Genomic DNA, 17,053 nt, shown 5'->3' on the forward strand with positions numbered 1-17,053 from the left:
TGCCTGGGGGAGACCCGGGCCCTATAGGGGATGGGAGGGGGGGGGGGAACTGTAGGAGACCCGGGCCCTATAGGGGATGGGGTTTCCAGCCCTGTAGGTGATTGGGGGCCAGGGGGAAGCCCCCACATGGCCGGGCTGGCACGAAGCTCAACCTGTGTCCCTTGCTGCCCCATACAGGGTACCCAGTCTCCAGCACTGGCAGGATTTGGGGTCCCCATCCCTAATTACCGACACTACCAGTCTTTGGGGTCCCTAATTTGCGGCCCCATGGGCTTTGGGGTCCCCCATCTCCAGCACTGCCGGGCTTTGGGGTCTCCAGTCTCCAGCCCCAGCAGGTTTTGGGGTCCCCATCCCTCATTATTGACACTGCAAGACTTTGGGGTCCCCCATCTCCAGCACTGCCAGGCTTTGGGGGCTCCCCATCCCCATGGAAGGTGTTGGGTTCCCCAATTTTCAGCACTCTCCCCCTTCTCTGAACCTTCCCATTCCTCCCCCCAGCCTTGTGCCCCACCTTCCCCCCCCTCCCCCCCCCCCATTGCTCTAACAACCTCGGGTAGAAATACTGCCCTTTATTTACCCAGTAAGACCCCAAATCCTCCTTTTCATTCCCAAACTCCCACTGGGGGGGTTTCCTCCGTGGCACTGCCACCACTCCGACCCCCTCCCCAAAAGGACCAGCCATCCGTTTCTTTTCCTTTTTATTTGTTAAACTGCTAAAAATTCATCAGGATGGGGAGGGGGGGGAATCCATTAACACCCCATCCCCCCCAAAAAAAATGAAAAAAAAAATGTACACAAGATTTTAAATATCACCGAAAATTGCTTTTCATTCCTACGCTCGGCCAAGCCCGGGACGACGACGACAACGACGGGGGGGGGGGGGGGAAGGGGAACGGGATGACACACCTCGCTCACAGCACCAGCGGCTCAGGGGGAAAGTGGGGGTGTCAAAATTTGGGATGAATTTATCATTAACGGCGCAGAACATGCCTTTCCGCGACCGATGGGGATGGAGGAGGGATGGCCCCAGCCCCTTCAGCAGGTTTGGGGTCATTTAAGAAGATTTTGGGACCGGTTGAAGACAGAGACTAGGTAAAGGTTGGGAAAACACCCCTCGAGGGATGTCAACCCAAGGACCTGCTGTCCATCCCTTTTTTTTTTTTTTTTGACTTTTTTTTTGGGGGTGGATGACAAGAGACATGCAAAGGGGAGGAGGGAATCGATGCCGAAGCCCCGACCGCCCTCCCCGCAGTGAAGCGCTTAAAAGGGAGAAGAAAATACTTCTTAGATCACCTTAGGTGCTCCTGAGGTTTTTCGGGGGGTAAAAATTGCATTTTGCCTTCCCTTAGGATAAATCGACTGGGTTTGGGATTGGAGGGGGAAAGGGCTGGATTTAATGAGGGATTTATTTACAGAGGTGGAAACGCCGCACAGACAAAGCAAAATAAAAACTAACCCTCCCCGTCCCCACCACGGCTGGGATGCGATTTAAGGCTCCGACCGGCAAAAAGCTCAGTGGGGAGGGGGGGGGGGGGGGAGGGAAACCCACCACCAAAAAAAAAAAAAAAAAATTGAGAGGAAAAGGGGCCACATCATGGCGCTGCCGGTTTGGGGAGGATTCCCTATTTTTCAGGTGCTGGAGGTTGGTGACCAAAAACCTGGCAGAATCCACCCATTTTTCCCCCTCCTTTGCCCCCATCGTCTAGAGGAAGGGAAGGAGGGAGGTTATCCCAGAACGATGCGCAGGTTCAATCCCTTTGGATTTTCAGTCGTTTGAATCTTTGCGGAAGGAGGCACGTGCGAAAATGAGGCGCGGTTACTGCTACCGAGGCTGCTCATGCCCTCAAATTTACCAAAATTCAGCCTTTTAGGCTGGAAAAAAAAAAAACCCAACCCTGTTCCCAGGCTACGAGGTGCTGGTTCAGCCTTGAACAGGTTTGGGCTGTTGAGTGAACCGAAACCGTCAAGTCTAGAAGGGAATGGGCAGCCAGATTTCTCAGTTTTGGGGAAATAATGGGATTTTGAGAGTAAATGGTATGGGTTTTTTTTTTTTTTTGTTTTGTTTTTCCAATCAGGAGGGATCAGGGCTGATCCTGAAGCCTGATGCAGCACAGGGCAGGGAGAGGGGGATGCTAACACCCGGCTAATTCTTAATATTTTTGGCATTTTGACGCAAAAAACCTGTCTCTTTCTTCCTTCTTACGGTCCTGTACGGAGGACAGGAACGAGAGCGGCAGGTCAAAGGGGTGAGAGGCAGAAAAAAAAAAAAGGCATCGTGTTTGTGTCGAGCAAAGGTTTGCAGCGCTGGAAGATTCCTTCCTGGTGGGGTATTGCTGTGGTTCTCCTTACGGAGTCAAGCACGGAAATATTGAATGCGGGCAAGCCGACAAGCCTCCTGCCTGCCGGTATTTGGTTTGTTCGTATAAACCCGCTTTTACCCACGTCCCACGAGGAGTTTTGGAGAGACACGAAGCCTCTCAAACCCCCGGAAAATAAACACCAACCTCAAGAGGATACCGGATGGCGGATTTCCCTACCTGCTCACCCCCAAATCCTTGGCTTGGATCACGGCGGCGCGGGTCCTTCCCCGCCTGTAAACACGATTCGCTTAACTGGGGTCTTACCGGGAACCGGCTGGGCAGCGCTGGAGGTTTTTCTTGAGACTTTATTGGTTTCTCACTCCCTAATTCACAGTTTGAACGCCTGCGTGACAGAGTAAGGGCTTGGAAAGGAGAGGGAAGAGCCGCGGAAAGGGAGGGGAGAAGGTGGATGGCGGCGAAGGGCTCGGGCCACATTATCTTTTTGCTCGCACAAAGTACAAGGCATTTGTTTTGGGATAGTATTTCACGTTTTGTTTCTTGTCCATGAGGCCACCGAATATGATTAACTCCCCTCTGCCTTGCACCACCGTGTGTAAACTGGTTTCGGGCGGTCCCACCACCGAACTGCTGTTGAACACTTTCCATTTGACTCGTCCTTTTTCCTTGGTGTCTTTAATGTCCAGCACGTACATCTGCATGGGTTTGCAGTTCATGCTCTGGTATAAAGGCTTCCCCACGTTGAGGGATTGGGGAGGGTGGTGGCCCAGGCGGCGGGCGATGGGAGGTAAGGAATGGCCGTCGCCTTGCGTAGAGCCCGGACGCGCTGCCGAGCCCGTCTCGGCACCCGGGGACCCCGGGGAAGAAGCCAGCGGAGGGCTCAACGCCGCAGAAGCCGAGGAGGCTTTGGAAGAGAGGGCTTTGACGGCCTCCAAACTCCTCCGGAGCGCACCGGGAGAGACGGCCCCCGGGAGGGAGCTGGCGACGTGGGGAGGCGTGTGGATGCCGTTGGTTTGCTCGGGGGGGTTCCTCACGCTCGCGCCGACTGTCCTGCCCTCCACACCGTCCATCTGGCAGATGATGGAAGCCGGTTTCTGATCCCAGCTCAAGTCGACGGATCCCAAACGCAGGTCTTTCTGCTCCGGCAGTGATCCTCGTCGCGGCGCCAGGGCGAGCCCCACTTTTAGGTCGTATCCTTCAGCCGCGGAAGGCGTGCTGGGCGATACGAGCTGCACGGGGCTGTCCAAGGAGGCACCGCCGGCCGCCGTGGCTCCGGGTGATAAACTCCCACCGTTGAGTACAGGGGAACTGTCCCCTCTTGCTGGGGAGAGGCTGCCTTCCCGGGATCCCGAAGGGGTTTGCCGCTGCGCTCTGGGTCGCAAAGTGCCCCAGCGGCCGTTGACGCAGGGAGCTTCGTCCGTGTTCCTGACAGGAGATTGAGAGCGGTATTCCCGCGTTTCGGGGACCAGGGCGGGCGGCGTGGCGCTGATGGGAGAGGGGCGAGAGTTCAAGCTGGGACTCAGCGGGGCTCTCCCGCTGGGAGCTTGGCTAAAAACCACAACGCACTGTCCCACCTGGAAGAGGAGAAGGGGAGATAAGAGGTTACAAACAGCAGGATGACACCTTGCGCTGTACTGGGGGAAAAATAAGGGGGTATGGAGCATCCTGGGCAGGCAATAAAGATCAATGGATGTATATGAGAGAGCAGAGAGCCCACCGTGCCCATACCTTGCAGGCAGGATGGCACCACAGCTCCGGGGCTCCGTGGTCTTCGTTCTCCACCTTCAGCGGCTGCCACGTCCAGGGATTCGCGTGCATGTGCAGTAACCAGGCATCTTTAAACAGCTGTGAAGACAAGCGTAACAGATTTAGAAGCCCGGTTTGAGATTTAGGAGCCTGGCTTGCTGCTGAGATCGTCCCATCAGAGGGAGGAGCGGTGCTTTGCTGCTGCAGACAGAGGAACGGTGACCCAGATCAGGACCTGACCGCCCTGGAATGACTACACCCTACTCTGGCCATGGACAAATCCCTTCATCTCCATCTTCTACCCCAATATAAAATCAGGGCTCATTCTTCCAAGGCTCAATTAACTTTGTGAGTTGCCCAGATAGTGCCTAGGGTGCTTTTTTATTAATTAAAGCAGCTCTAGCAATAGCTAGACAGCTTCTTTGGATTATCTACTGCGTGGGTGCCCAGATTTGCAGGATAAAATGCCACCTGGGTAACGCGCAGAGTACTCCCTCTCCCCAGTCCAGCACCCAGAACTTAAAACTACAGTGAGGTGCGTGCAGTTCATGCCCATGCTCCCCCCAGGATACTTACTGCATTGGGACCGCCACAGCCACCCAGGATTAAAATGGTTTCGTTGTCTATTACGATCTGGAAGAGACAAAGAAGAACGTTTCAGACGCAGAAGGATGCAAAGCAGCCCCCAGCGCTTTCGGCAAGGCCTCCCAGTGCAGGCAGAGCCAGGTTACGGCTTCTCAGCCACACAGACACTGCCGAATTTTGTCCGACCCGGGATGAGAAGCAGAGCTGGGATGGAGAGCCGGTTTTGCTGGGCCCAAGGCAAAGTGGGATGCAGGGTTCACCCCGCTGCCTTGTCCCAAACAACTCGTAAACCAGTTCCTCTTACAGAGGAGAGCAATTACCCTTCCTGAAGCCGAGCCAAACAGCAAGGGACTCGACACCCCTCTTCAAATCAGGGAGAAGGTGGAAGGATTGTCTGGGAGGGCACATGCTTGCAGCAATACTTGTTAGACGCTGGTGGTGGGCGAGATAGTCCCTTAGTCTCCTTTTCCAGTGGATGGAGAGAAAGGAACTTTCAAGCACGATCCATCTTATCTCTTCCGGATGCCCTGCTGAGATGAACCGCACGCTGGGAACCACTGGGCACCATAAAGGGAAGGCAGGGATGCCAGCTGCGATGGAGACACCTGCATCGAGCTGGGTGACTCCTACGAGCTCCCTGTCCCAGGCAGGCAATAAAACAGGCGCTGCCAGACCTGTGCTTTGAGCAGGTACAACACAGAGTCACTCGAACTGAGAATCAGGAGAGCGGAGCAATCAAAAGGGCCCCGAGCCAAACCAGCTTGTGATAACACTTCATTGATCTTAAATGCCACGGGGAACGATCACCGGGAGAAAACAGCAATTTGTTTTCTAGAAACGCTCATTAGAGTTCTGAGTCATGTGCAAGACACGGCACGGTACCTGCCTGAGCGTCAGGGAGATTAAAAGCGCACCCTCACAGAACAGATGGCTGGAGAAAACACGGGCCCGTTGGGCAAAGGCTGCAAAGATAACTTGGAAATCGGGCGCTAGCTTTCGGGCGACCTGCTGAGAGCTGCCTGGAAGCTGGAAATTAAGCCGTGTCTGGTTTATCTTTGGCAGCTTGTGTCGGTGCTGGGGAGCCGAGCTAGTGAAGGAGAGCTCACCTGGGACTGGCCACCTCGCGGGTGAGGGCTGGGCCCAGAGATGTTGGGCTTGGACCAAGCCCACTGCTCGAGATCCAGCACCCAGACGTCATTGCTCCTGCAAGGACGAGAGAAAAAGCATTGATGATACAACCAGGCCCTCTGGGCACTTGAAACATGGGTTCAGGGCAGAGTTTTATGGCAAAACTGGGTTCTCCGCAGGCTGGAGCCTCGAGGGGATTCGGCACAAGATGCGAAATGTGCCCTAAGGCAGCCCATGGGCTCCAAAATCCTGCGGAGATTTCCCTCCGAAATGCTGTGAGCTACCCCAGGACCACCACAACACACTCCCTGCTTGCAGGAGCACTTGTCAGACACCCTCACCCCAGACTTACATTTGCCGAGATCCTAGCGAACCCCCAAAGACGATCATTTTGTCTTCGATGACACAGGAGGAGTGTCCTGCCATGGGAGGGGGGCCATGGGTGGTCACGATGCAGTTCCACCTGGGGGAAGAGAAAGACATTCACCATTGGGTCGGAAAGGAAAGCGCTGGATGAATGGCAAAACGAAAAATCCCGGGGGCCGTCAAAGTCCTCAAGAACATTTTACAGAGGAAAACCTCAGGGAAAACCTCCAAAGATCCAAATAATAATGAAACTAATTAGAAATACTAATGCGCTAAACATTTTTAAAGCATGACAAAGTCACAAGGCCAAGTTGGAAATATTGCCCCTTTCAATTAAGTTTGCCCTGAATTATTTCCAACGCGGTTTAATTACAGCGTTCTAACGACACTGCCCAAAAGTGCATTGGATAATTGACACTTTTGATGATGAAAAGTTCTCAATGAAAGGGGAGCAGGAACCATCGCCGCTTTGACACAGCATTCGCTCCTTTCTCACACACAAGTATCAGTGAGAAAGCCTGGTCTGAAAACCAGCTGAACGGTGTTTTAAAGCAGAAAGGAAAATTCCTGCCACCTCCACGGTCACTGCTGGATACTTTATTAACAGCCCAGGAGCTTTAAAGGCAAAGAGCTCGCTGAAGCAGTGCAGATACCCGATTTATTGCGTCTCCCTTGGAGGGCCACAGGAGCTTTGAGTTTTGGACCATCGCTAAAAGCAAGACCTCCAGGAGTTAAGGCTTTATCTCCTCCTTTCCTCAGAAAGACCTCACCGCTCACGGCCAAATCGATTACACGCTTGAAAGATTCACATCCAGATTTCCCACCTGGCTGGATGGGAACACTTGGAGAGTCTGGCATATTTTAGGTATGATTCGAGAGCTGTACGGAAGCAACCACCATCCAAGAGGTGCCCAACAGCACCATTGGAGCCCACATCTCCACTGTGCTCTTGTGTTTTTGGGGATTTTTTTTTTTTTTTTCGGTTTCAGTAAGAGCATCACAGACACACCAGGATTACGCACATCTAGGAAACCAGGACCGTGCAGAGCTTCCCAGGCGGGCTCGGAGAGACACCCTCCGGCATTCCTCCGGCTGCATTACAGACACATTTTTCCAGGATCAAAGCCTGGGCTTCGTATCCAGATGTGCCCTTACCAGTTTTTGGAGGGTGAGTATGTATGGATTTCATCAAAGAACCTCTCTGGCTGATGCAGAGGGTAAGGGCTCGGCCGCGTCCACCCACCGAACAGCACAAGCAAGTCCTTGTAGACCACCAGCGTGGCACCAGCCTTGGGCGAGGGGTATGAACCTGGGCAGGGATAGAGAAGGAGAAGGTTAGGAAACCACGCTCGGATACAGCCGCCGAACCTCGCATCAGTTTTACTGAAGTGCGACAACACGGAGAGTCCACCTTTGGAAAAAAAGAAATAATAAAACAGCAGAAAAGAAGGCAAAATTAGAGTTGGGAGCCTGGGAAGAAAACGACTGCCAATTTGTGTCATCGTAATTAGTAGGAGCCTGAAAGCACATCTCATGTATGGCAAAACATCTGTCACTCACTGGCAGGAAATTGCTAGCTTTCTAACATATCCCTTGAAATTACTGCTTTAGCACTGAATAAAAGCAATAATTACTTCCAAATACCTAGTAACTTCTCCCCAAGGAAGGAGGGAGAACGAATACCAATTCTAACGCATCCGGCGTTGCTCGTGGTAGATCGCTTGGGTACTCAAGCACCGAACCCGTTTTTTTGCGAAGTGGCAAGATTAAACCCTAAACGCTTTGCTGTGTGAATTAACACTCTCTCTCTGAATCTGCAGAATGAAGCGCTCCTCTAAAAATTTAAGAGACTTTTTGCTTGGCTTGTTTGAGGTTCAAAAGGCTCCGCAGGGGCCAGGGGCCTCCTGGGTAGGACCTGGGCAAACACGACGAGGCGACCTCTTGGGCTCGGTGCCGTCACGATTTGCTGCGCTCAGAAAATGCCGTGCATGCCGCAAGCTTTCCTGCGGCACAGCGAAGCGCCAAGCTCACCTCTCAACCTACAGCTGCTCTGTTACGACCCCAGCGCCTGCCAGTGCTGTGTCACTACCTCGCGGATGCGTTAGGCGCTGAATTGGCTTCCCAGGAAAAGCTAAAGCCAGGGCTGACGCGTCCGAGCATCCTCCTTCCCACAGCCGTCACCAGCACCCGGCAGATTCCTCCACCTCTGCAGTCACACTTTCAAAATAATTATTAATACATCACCCCCAAAAAACCCCACGGATGCGCGTGCCCAGCAGTGGGAATCGGGGGCAGCTCAAGGGCAAAGGCTGCGCACGTGGCCGCAGAAGCACCGTCACCCTCTCCAAAAAGGCCGGTACACCAAACCGACCTCTCTCCTCCAATGTCCTAATAGGACTTTTGAGAAACATTTTTAGCAGGTAATGACACGCAGAACCCAGACTATTTTTAAAAGAAACCAGAGCGGCTATTTTAAGATGTTGCAGCTGAGAAAAGCAATTTGATTGCGATGGGTTCCAGGTGGTGAGTGGGAAGAGCTCAGACAAAAATCAACCCCCAGCCAGACGCAGAGGAGATGGCCAGAGGGTCCCCGAGCCTTTCTCCAGGGAAAAAAAATACATTTTGCTGCTGCTCTCAGGTATATGGGTATGGGGAAAAAGGGATTAAAGTCATGTAGGAAACAATTTTTGTGCTGGGGCACATATATAACGTGGCCAGAGCTATACCCGAGTTCTCCTTACAGACGAGAGCGCCAGAAGAGGGTCACATTTGGTTACTCTTTGTTCCCAAATTCCAGTTTTCCTGGCTCGTTCTGTGGCTGTGTGCAATTCATTAATTCACACCAGCAGGTTTCCAGCCGAAATATTTCCCTGGCAGAGCGTAAAGTTGCTTTCCCGAGCTCAGCATCGCAAACTAGACTGCTAGAAACATTTCGACCCGACTTGCAGGGAATGGGCGGGCTGGGCTTCTCCATCGAGGATGCCACGAGGCGGCATGGGGTGAAAGGTGCTGGGTTTAAATGGGGTTATTTTTAAACCAAAAGGGTTAGCTGGTCATCCCAGGATGGAGAAACAGATCGGTACTTTGCTCAGCAAGGCCTGGGATGGTGCAGAGTGAGAAAAGCCACCCTCCTGCTGCTGCAACCTGAAGGTCAACCCCAGCCTCAGACACCGAGACGGTTCCCAAATGAGTCAACAACGTGTAAACAGCCCAGGGCAAAGGCTAGCCCTGGTTTTTCAGGAAGCTTTGCCTGTTATTGGATGTTGTACAGGTGTAAATGAGCGGAGTTTCATTCTGCAATGCAGGAAAAAAAAGTAATTCTGAATTTTACAAGTCAAAGGAAGATTTGGCTTCTCAAAGCCTCTTCCAACCAGACAGTTGGGATATCTACGGATGCGCGAGACGCACCACAAGCTTGTCGTACCAGAGAGAGCTTCAGCAATCTTGAGTTGGAGCAGAAATACGCGGGGCAGAGAGCGGCTGAAACCTGGAGAATTAATAGCACTTATCTCTAAAGCAGAGGAGAGCTGCCGGGTGCTGCCGCCACCCTCTCCGGGAGGGTCAGGAGCATCTCGAGGGAGGTAGAGCAACGCCTGCCCTGCCCAGGCGAAGGGGGAAGGCGACCGGCAGCCTTTGTGACTTCAGGTCTCAAGTATGCGGAGGAGCGAAGGGACGAAGGCAGCAGGGACATCAAAGGGACACGGCTCAATTACGTGGGGCCCCGTAACGACCTGCTCAAAGTCCAAGCTCCGAGAGCGGCGTTTCAAAGACTTGCAGGAACATACTTGACATGGGAGGGCTTCTTCCTCTCCAGGATTACATTTTTGCTAATGAAACGGCTTCTGTTCCTCGCCACCAGACTGAAGTGCCAGCAGAAGAACATCGTTAGCTAATTGCACTGGTTTCAACTGCTCCCTTGGTCAGGGCTGATGGAGAACGCAGAGAGGACTCTTCCTGGCTGGGTTTCTAAGCTCCACACCCTGATAACACCATCCAGCCCCGTATCAGATTATCTTTCCTTGGGGATAAAAATCCAAGTGCACAGAGTGTAGCACAACTAACTACCCCTAAACATAGAAGGCAACATCTCTTTACAGCTGATGCTGTTTATTCAGTCGGGATGAGCAGCTTAAAGCTGGTCCGAGCTATTTTTTTTTTTTTTTTCCCCCCTCCAGTTGATGGATTTTCCTGGCTCGCAAAGCAGATACATACTTTTCAAAAAACAAACAAACAAAGATCTCTGGCTTCCACGGATGTTTGGAAGAGAAATGCCAGCCTCTGATCCCTCCCGACACAAGCTCTGGATGCTATCTATTTAGGATCTGTCCTTATAAGCATTTTTTTAAAGCCCATTTATTCAGCTCTCTAATGCAACGGGAGCAGCACGCGCAGAGATCAGCGGCCACGAAAGAAAAGCCTGGCCGTAAGGGCACGTGTAACACGAAGTTCCAGACCAGCCTTTTACCTAACGACTCTAAAAACGACTATCAAGTGGAGCTAGAAATAAAAATGAAGGTGGTGGGGGGGAATAAGTCAGGCGGTGCCTGATTTGATGGGATCACCCAGATGAAAGGGTTGGTCAGATCAATATCGTTTGGGAGAATATTGCAAGAGAGACGAGCTGGAGCGGAGCCAAGGGTTTGTACCGGCTTGGAAGGGGGGGGGGAGGTTAAGGTATGGAAAGAGTTCAGGGGTTGTATCAAGGGGATATGTTTTTGGGGAATTTCATTACAGCAGACTAAGCTTTCTGGAGATAGACGAGATGAGAGGTACTAAGAATAACTGGGGGCCATTATTGCTGGATCTGATGGGTTTTCCAAGCTGCCTTAGCTCCAGCTACAGACTATGCTATTCTCCCCACAACTCCAGTGAGCTGATTGGAGTCATTGCCAGTTGATTCGATTTATTTGAAAAGCCAGGACAAACAAAAACAGGCCCACAGCCGTGTTTCCAATTTCAAAGCCAAGGAATTAAAGCCAGCTCATCCAGCAGCCAGTGGATTTCAATGCGCAAAGGCAGCCAAGCTCCCAAGGTTCAAAAGCCGCCCGCAATCTGCACACCAAAGGTGTAGGAAACCATCCCCGGGAAGGGCTCGCGGCTAACAGCCACTACCTGCACCAGCAAAAAAAAAAAAAAAAAAAGAGGCAAGATGATGCTCCTGCTCCGCCGTGGCTCAAACCACGCTGGAAACACGGCCGCTGCCAACAAATTACATTTGTTCAACAAATTATGTCCCATCACAAGGACGCGCTTAATTTGGTGGGTACGTTATCAGCAGAGCACATTATAATCCCAAAGAAAAAGCCAGAGGGAGATGCTGAACCTGTGTAGTCAGGTATGAAAAACATCATTTGCTGGTGGCCAGCGCTGGTGTTTCCCAAATGGTTTGTACCTCTGCCAAGTCGGAGCGTTTCAGTATAGCCCACCTGCAGAAGAAGTAGTTTTGCAGGATTTCACCCCGAGGAGCCTGTGTGGCTGAGGGAGACTCAAAAAGAAGTGGTAAAAAGCAAATTCTTTTTAAGAAGGGGGTAAAAACCTCAATTGACCCATGTTGGATGTCACAGCAGAAATGAGGCTAAAAGCATGGCACGGACCTACTGCACTCTTGATTTCCAACAGCCCTGTCTCAGGCCTTTCCTCGCAGGAGGAGTTGGCTCTCCCGTTGCTGGTTTAAATCGTGTACCTCTCTCGGAGAGCTGCCTGCAATGTGGAGAGCTTGTGTTCTCCTCGATGGCTTGGCAGAGGGGGAAACCTCCTGTGTCACCTCCGACTGACCGGCAGCAGCTGAGTCCTGACGCTCAGTCCGGATTTACGAGCCCAGCTTTTAGGCTGTCAGAGATTTAAAGATGTCAAATCACATCAAGTCAAACCTGGAGACCTCATCCACCCCAGCACCACCACCTACCCCAGCCGAGGGATTACCTCTACTACACTCCATCACGCAGAAGTCCATCCCAAACTCCCATGAGAGCACGAAACCCCCAAGTTTTCCCCCTTCAATGGGAAGGGAAACCAGAGAAGGAAAAAATAATAAATCCCTCCGCTTCCCAGGCCAGCCGGGATTTTTCCACAGCAGTCTGCAGATTCGCCTGAAAGCTTTTCCCCTGCCAGCAGTTCGTGAGGTTTCACAAGGGGAAAACAACAAGCCAGGGAGCAGCGGTCCAGAAGCCAGAACACGACGTGATCAGCAGAGGATGCGCATCCCGGCAATCCCAGCATTAGCATCGGATTTGGGAGACGCCAAAGGAGAGCTCCTATGAAAACTGCGGATGACTCCGTGGCACGTTGCCCATCTTTCCCTAAGTCAAACCCCAACATTTAGGACTCGCTGGTCTGCTGCCTCGGATCCAGCATCCGACATTCACCTGTTTTTCTCTCTGAGATGTTCAAAACAGGGCATTGGGATTACCAACGTTTTCAAGACTGGCCTTGACTGGGTCCGCCTAAACTTTAAAGCCTTTAAGAACCAGGCAAGTATCATCTTCCCTTACCAAAGCCACAGAAGATTTAGTGTTCCCTCAAATCTGGCTCAAAAAAAAAAAAAAAATTCCTTGCTCGGAAGCAGACAGGAATTCAGCTTTGCAAGAGAAAAAAAAAAAAAAAAGAAAAAACTGGACAAGATCTGATTTGTCTCCCCAACAGGGAGATAAAACTTTTGCGGGCACATACATCTGCTACCTGCAGAATACCTCTGAGGTAGTGCACAAAAATATCCGCTCACCATTGCAGAGGTTTGGGGTTTTTTTTGGCAAGTTAGGGGGGTATGTAACCAAACCCCAGCAGCCCCCCTGATGTTTCCACACGGAACAAGTTTCCGCTGTGCTCTCAGTGTTGAATTGCCACCCTGCTATGACACAGGCTTACGGTACAAGCCCAGTCAAACCCACGGCATTGAACCACAGGTCTGGTTCCTTGCAATCTTTACAAGGTGGAGGCAGAAATCCCCACGGGGGAGGATAAGTCACCTCTAAGCTTTTGCAATGTCACAGTCATTTTATTATTTTTTTTTTTTATTTTTTTTTTTTTTTAACCCAGGAAATTCCTACATGCTGCGACTCGGAGCCCGATAAAGCTGTTGAAAAGGAGAGGCAGTGCCCTCTGAACCCTCTGCAACAGGATTACTGAGTCACTCTGTACTAATGCATGGCAAAAATGTCCTTATGCAGCAAGTTGAGCAAACAGCTACGAGATAAGAGCGCCAGAATCTCCCGGGGCTTTGCCCCCCTTATTCTCTTAATAGCTGCAAACGAGGATCGCTGCGATTAATGCGCCTCGATGCTGCAGGAGAGGTTTTATTAAGGTCCATCCTGAGCGTTTCTCACCGGCAGCATCGCTCCAAGGTGCCGAGTACTCCTCACGGTGAGGTCACCCCGTATTCCCCTTCGCAATCATCTCACCGGGTTTTTGGGAAATGCAAATTTGGCCCTGCGGTAAAGGGTGCCACTGTTGCAAAAGCTGCTTTTCCCTCTAGGTGGGTGGAATCAAAACGCCAGCCAGCGATCCACCTTTCTCTGCTTTAGTACTTGTTTCCACCTCCCCCCCCCCCCGCTTAAGTGATACCCTGCAGACTTTCAAGTGATTTGAGTAACAGTCTGACATCCTACACAAAACTGCTCCGATGCTTAATTAAAGAGCTCAACGCTTGGAGAGAAAGGGTTGATCAGCTCCTGCGACTTGTCTTCCCTCCAGGAGGCAAACGGAGGGATGGAAATTGCTGTATCAGACTACACAACGCCATAATAAGCGGATAATTGTAGGGAAGGGACCGAGGTATGTGTGGGTTAGCAGAGGAGCGTGCCCCGGCTCTGCTGAGCTCCACACTTTTCGCTCAAGTCACGCTCCCGTTTTGTTTGCCGCAGCACGAGGGAAGGCAGCGGAGGCATTTCAGACAGAGAACCCCCAAATTACCAGCGTTTCAGGAAACGGCTGATGTGTAATTTGGTGAGGTTACAGCTACCACAGGGCTAGAAAACCCTTAAAGAACATCCTGTGGGCACAGCCAGAAAAGTTTACTCGACTAAAGTGTAAAAAGCTCAGCGTTGGGAATAGTGGGGCTATGCTGGTCTCAAAGTTTGCTGCAAGGAAAACGCAGCTACTTACTGAAAACCCAACATCTACCTACAGAAAAACCCCAGTACAACACCCAAAGGGATATTCAGTCCAGCTCTTTACGTCTCCCTTTTAACCAGCTCCTCCCTCACTTGCTGTCTTCCCCCTTATTTTCATTTTCAAGCCATCGGTTCCTCTGCTGCCCTTTCTTCAGGCAAGGAGCACGCTTTTCTCCCTCGTTCCCGTAAATCCAGCGCTTAATGCCAAACTCGCTAAATATTTCATGTCAGGAATAAACATTCACCTTTTGGACTGCAGACAAGCATGAGCTAGCGCTTCGTCATTCCGCATGCCTACCAGCTTTAAGGAGATTTTACAGCAGATGCTTTCAGGAAAGATATAAAAATCAAAGACTCTTTAAGTGCTCGCAGCCTGAAAGCACGTCACGCTGGCTAGGTATATACTGTAAAACGAATATTGCGTATTCAATCTTGAGTATTACATCTGTAATCTCGGTGGAGAGGGTCCTTAAGGCAAAGGCACATCAACAGCATCAGCTTAAAGAAGGAAAACCTCCAGTCGGGATGCGCGCCCGCTGGCTGGGAGGCCTTGGAAGGAGCTCTTGCCGATAGGTGTCAGCACAGCCTGCCCGAAGCCTCCCAGCAGGACCTTTCCCAAGGCTCCTGGAAGCTCCTTCCCAGCTGACAAGACTTCTCTAAGCCACGGGATAGCGGGGTTTTACTTCACTGACCCCAAAAATGGAGCTGCCCCCCGCAGGTGAAGGTACAAAGCCTTCCCTCCTCGGCAGGTAACAGACTTGAGAAAAGAAAGAACTCGATATAAAATGCCCGGGGGAGCTCGTGGTCAGAGAAACCTCCATCACACCTCGGTACCTCCTGCGCCTCTCGCTCAGGGCGGCATCCGGGATGACGGCATCAGCCTCAGGCAGGAGCCGGTTCAGGCTATCAGCTTCCTCTCTGGTGCAAGGCATTAATTATATCTGAGACAACACCAATGTAAACAACCAGTATGTGTGGCTGGGGCGCCCGTTTGCGTATTTTCAAGCCTTCTTTCCTGAAAAGGAAATAAAATAGAAGGTTTCACAGATGCCTTGGCTGCTTTCACAGCCTCCCGACAGCTTGCAAATACCTTTGGCCTCCAGTCAGCCAAACTCGGACAAGCAGATATCTGCAAGACATTAAATTCTCCGCAGGGCTGCGGAATCAAGCGTCAGGAAAAAAAACTCAGACCCCTGAAAGGAAAAAAAAAAATAATCCTCATAGTAAAAAAAACTCTTGCAAAATCAACCCTAACTTCTGCTTAGGGAAGTACCGGTTTGAGAGATTACAGGCTTGCACTTTGAGACCATTAAAAAGCAAACCGTTCTCCAAGCGCTGGCTTTCCGAAGCGCAGGCAGGAGTACCGCAGGAGAGAGATTTCTACACATCATTTCAACAGCAGGTACCCAAAATCTCAGATGGGCGAGACCTTCAGAAGTTCCCAAACTCATCAAGAGCTACCGGATGCTCAGCACCACCGAGACACAACTATTTACTTGTCTATATAAGGACTCCCAACCCCAGGAACCTATTTTTGCAAATCACAGACTTCTTATTTACCAACAGGGCTGCAAATAGTTTTCCCCAATTTTGGTACAGCACGTTTGTCAGCAGTATTTTCAGATGGCCTGGGGTCACATTTAAAATGAGCACGTACTACCCACGATGCTGAGAAGCGGCATGCATCAGCCAGCCCTCGCCAGCCAGGCGCCCCGTCCCTGCTCGAGGCTACCTTTGTGCGTCGCAAATGGGGATTCAGGCTAAAAATTCTCCGTATCCATCACAGAGGCCGATAAAGGCAACAGTGGGAAAAATTCCTCCATTAATCTCTGGAGGGATCTGCACCCAGGGAGCTTCTCTCCGAGAATCTAAATCCGACAAGTTTAAAGCAACAAGCTATTTTTCATGCCTTTCTGCTCGATCCATGCCGATAGCATCTTAAGAAGGGCTGCTCCATGCAGAGAGACACAAGAAAATTTCTGGAGAGATGAATGTCGTACGGGCAGATTTAAAATCCTGAAGAAATGCCTCTCCCTCTCATCATCCAGGAGGCAACAGCATCACCAAACCCATTCCTTATCATGTCTCTTGCTCTGGTAGATGCGCAGGATTGTTGGTTTTACCATGGCAAGGTTGTCAGCTCCCATGTGAGCAAGCACTCCCAAAAACTTCCTGGCAGCTCTTTGACCAGCTGGGTGTCTCCTTTCGAACATAAGCAAGGCAGGGTGAGAGCCAGCGAGCTGTGGAGTGCAACGGGGAAGGGAAGGACAACCAGGGCTGTCATGACTACAGCCTACACAGAGCCCCAGGCCTTCCGTATCAGGGATCTCAATGAAAGAGATCCAGAATCCTACAGACTAAAACAAACCCATGGGCTCAAGGATGAACAGAGGCATGGGATCTCCTCCTGCCTGACTCCATTTCTGCACCAGCATACAGATGCTCAGCTCTTCCCTTGCCTACAAGAGAACTGCAAGTCCCTGGACCTAAAAGGCAAGATCATAGAATCATAGAGTGGTTTGGGTTGGAAGGGACCTTAAAGCTCTTCCAGTCCCACCCCCCTGCCCTGGGCAGGGACACTTCCCACCAGCCCAGGTTGCTCCAAGCCCTGTCCAACCTGGCCTTGAACACCTCCAGGGATGGGGCAGCCACAGCTTCTCGGGGCAACCTGGGCCAGTGCTGCACCACCCTCACAGACAAGAATTTCTTCCTAATACCTAATCTCCATCTCCCCTCTCTCTGTTTAAAACTATTCCCCCTCATCCTATCGCTCCATTCCCTGGTCAAGAGTCATCACTTAAA

At 51.4% G+C, this 17,053-nt stretch overlaps 1 protein-coding gene across 1 annotated transcript in view; it reads right to left on the bottom strand.

The window, feature by feature from the left end:
- Positions 1–2,381: 2,381 nt before the first annotated feature.
- Positions 2,382–17,053, bottom strand: part of FBXO42 (F-box protein 42) — a 34,724-nt gene continuing 20,052 nt past the window's right edge. The window contains exons 4-9 of the mRNA XM_082493347.1: positions 7,299–7,452; positions 6,130–6,240; positions 5,756–5,852; positions 4,641–4,697; positions 4,047–4,163; positions 2,382–3,892 (exon numbers count right to left, since the gene is read on the bottom strand). Of these exons, the coding sequence (XP_082349473.1) occupies positions 2,795–3,892; positions 4,047–4,163; positions 4,641–4,697; positions 5,756–5,852; positions 6,130–6,240; positions 7,299–7,452 (1,634 nt within the window). The 3' untranslated portion in view covers positions 2,382–2,794. The remainder of the gene's footprint in view (positions 3,893–4,046; positions 4,164–4,640; positions 4,698–5,755; positions 5,853–6,129; positions 6,241–7,298; positions 7,453–17,053) is intronic.

Source organism: Vanellus vanellus, assembly GCF_965231255.1.
Source record: "Vanellus vanellus genome assembly, chromosome: 20".
In the NCBI taxonomy this organism is placed as follows: domain Eukaryota; kingdom Metazoa; phylum Chordata; class Aves; order Charadriiformes; family Charadriidae; genus Vanellus; species Vanellus vanellus.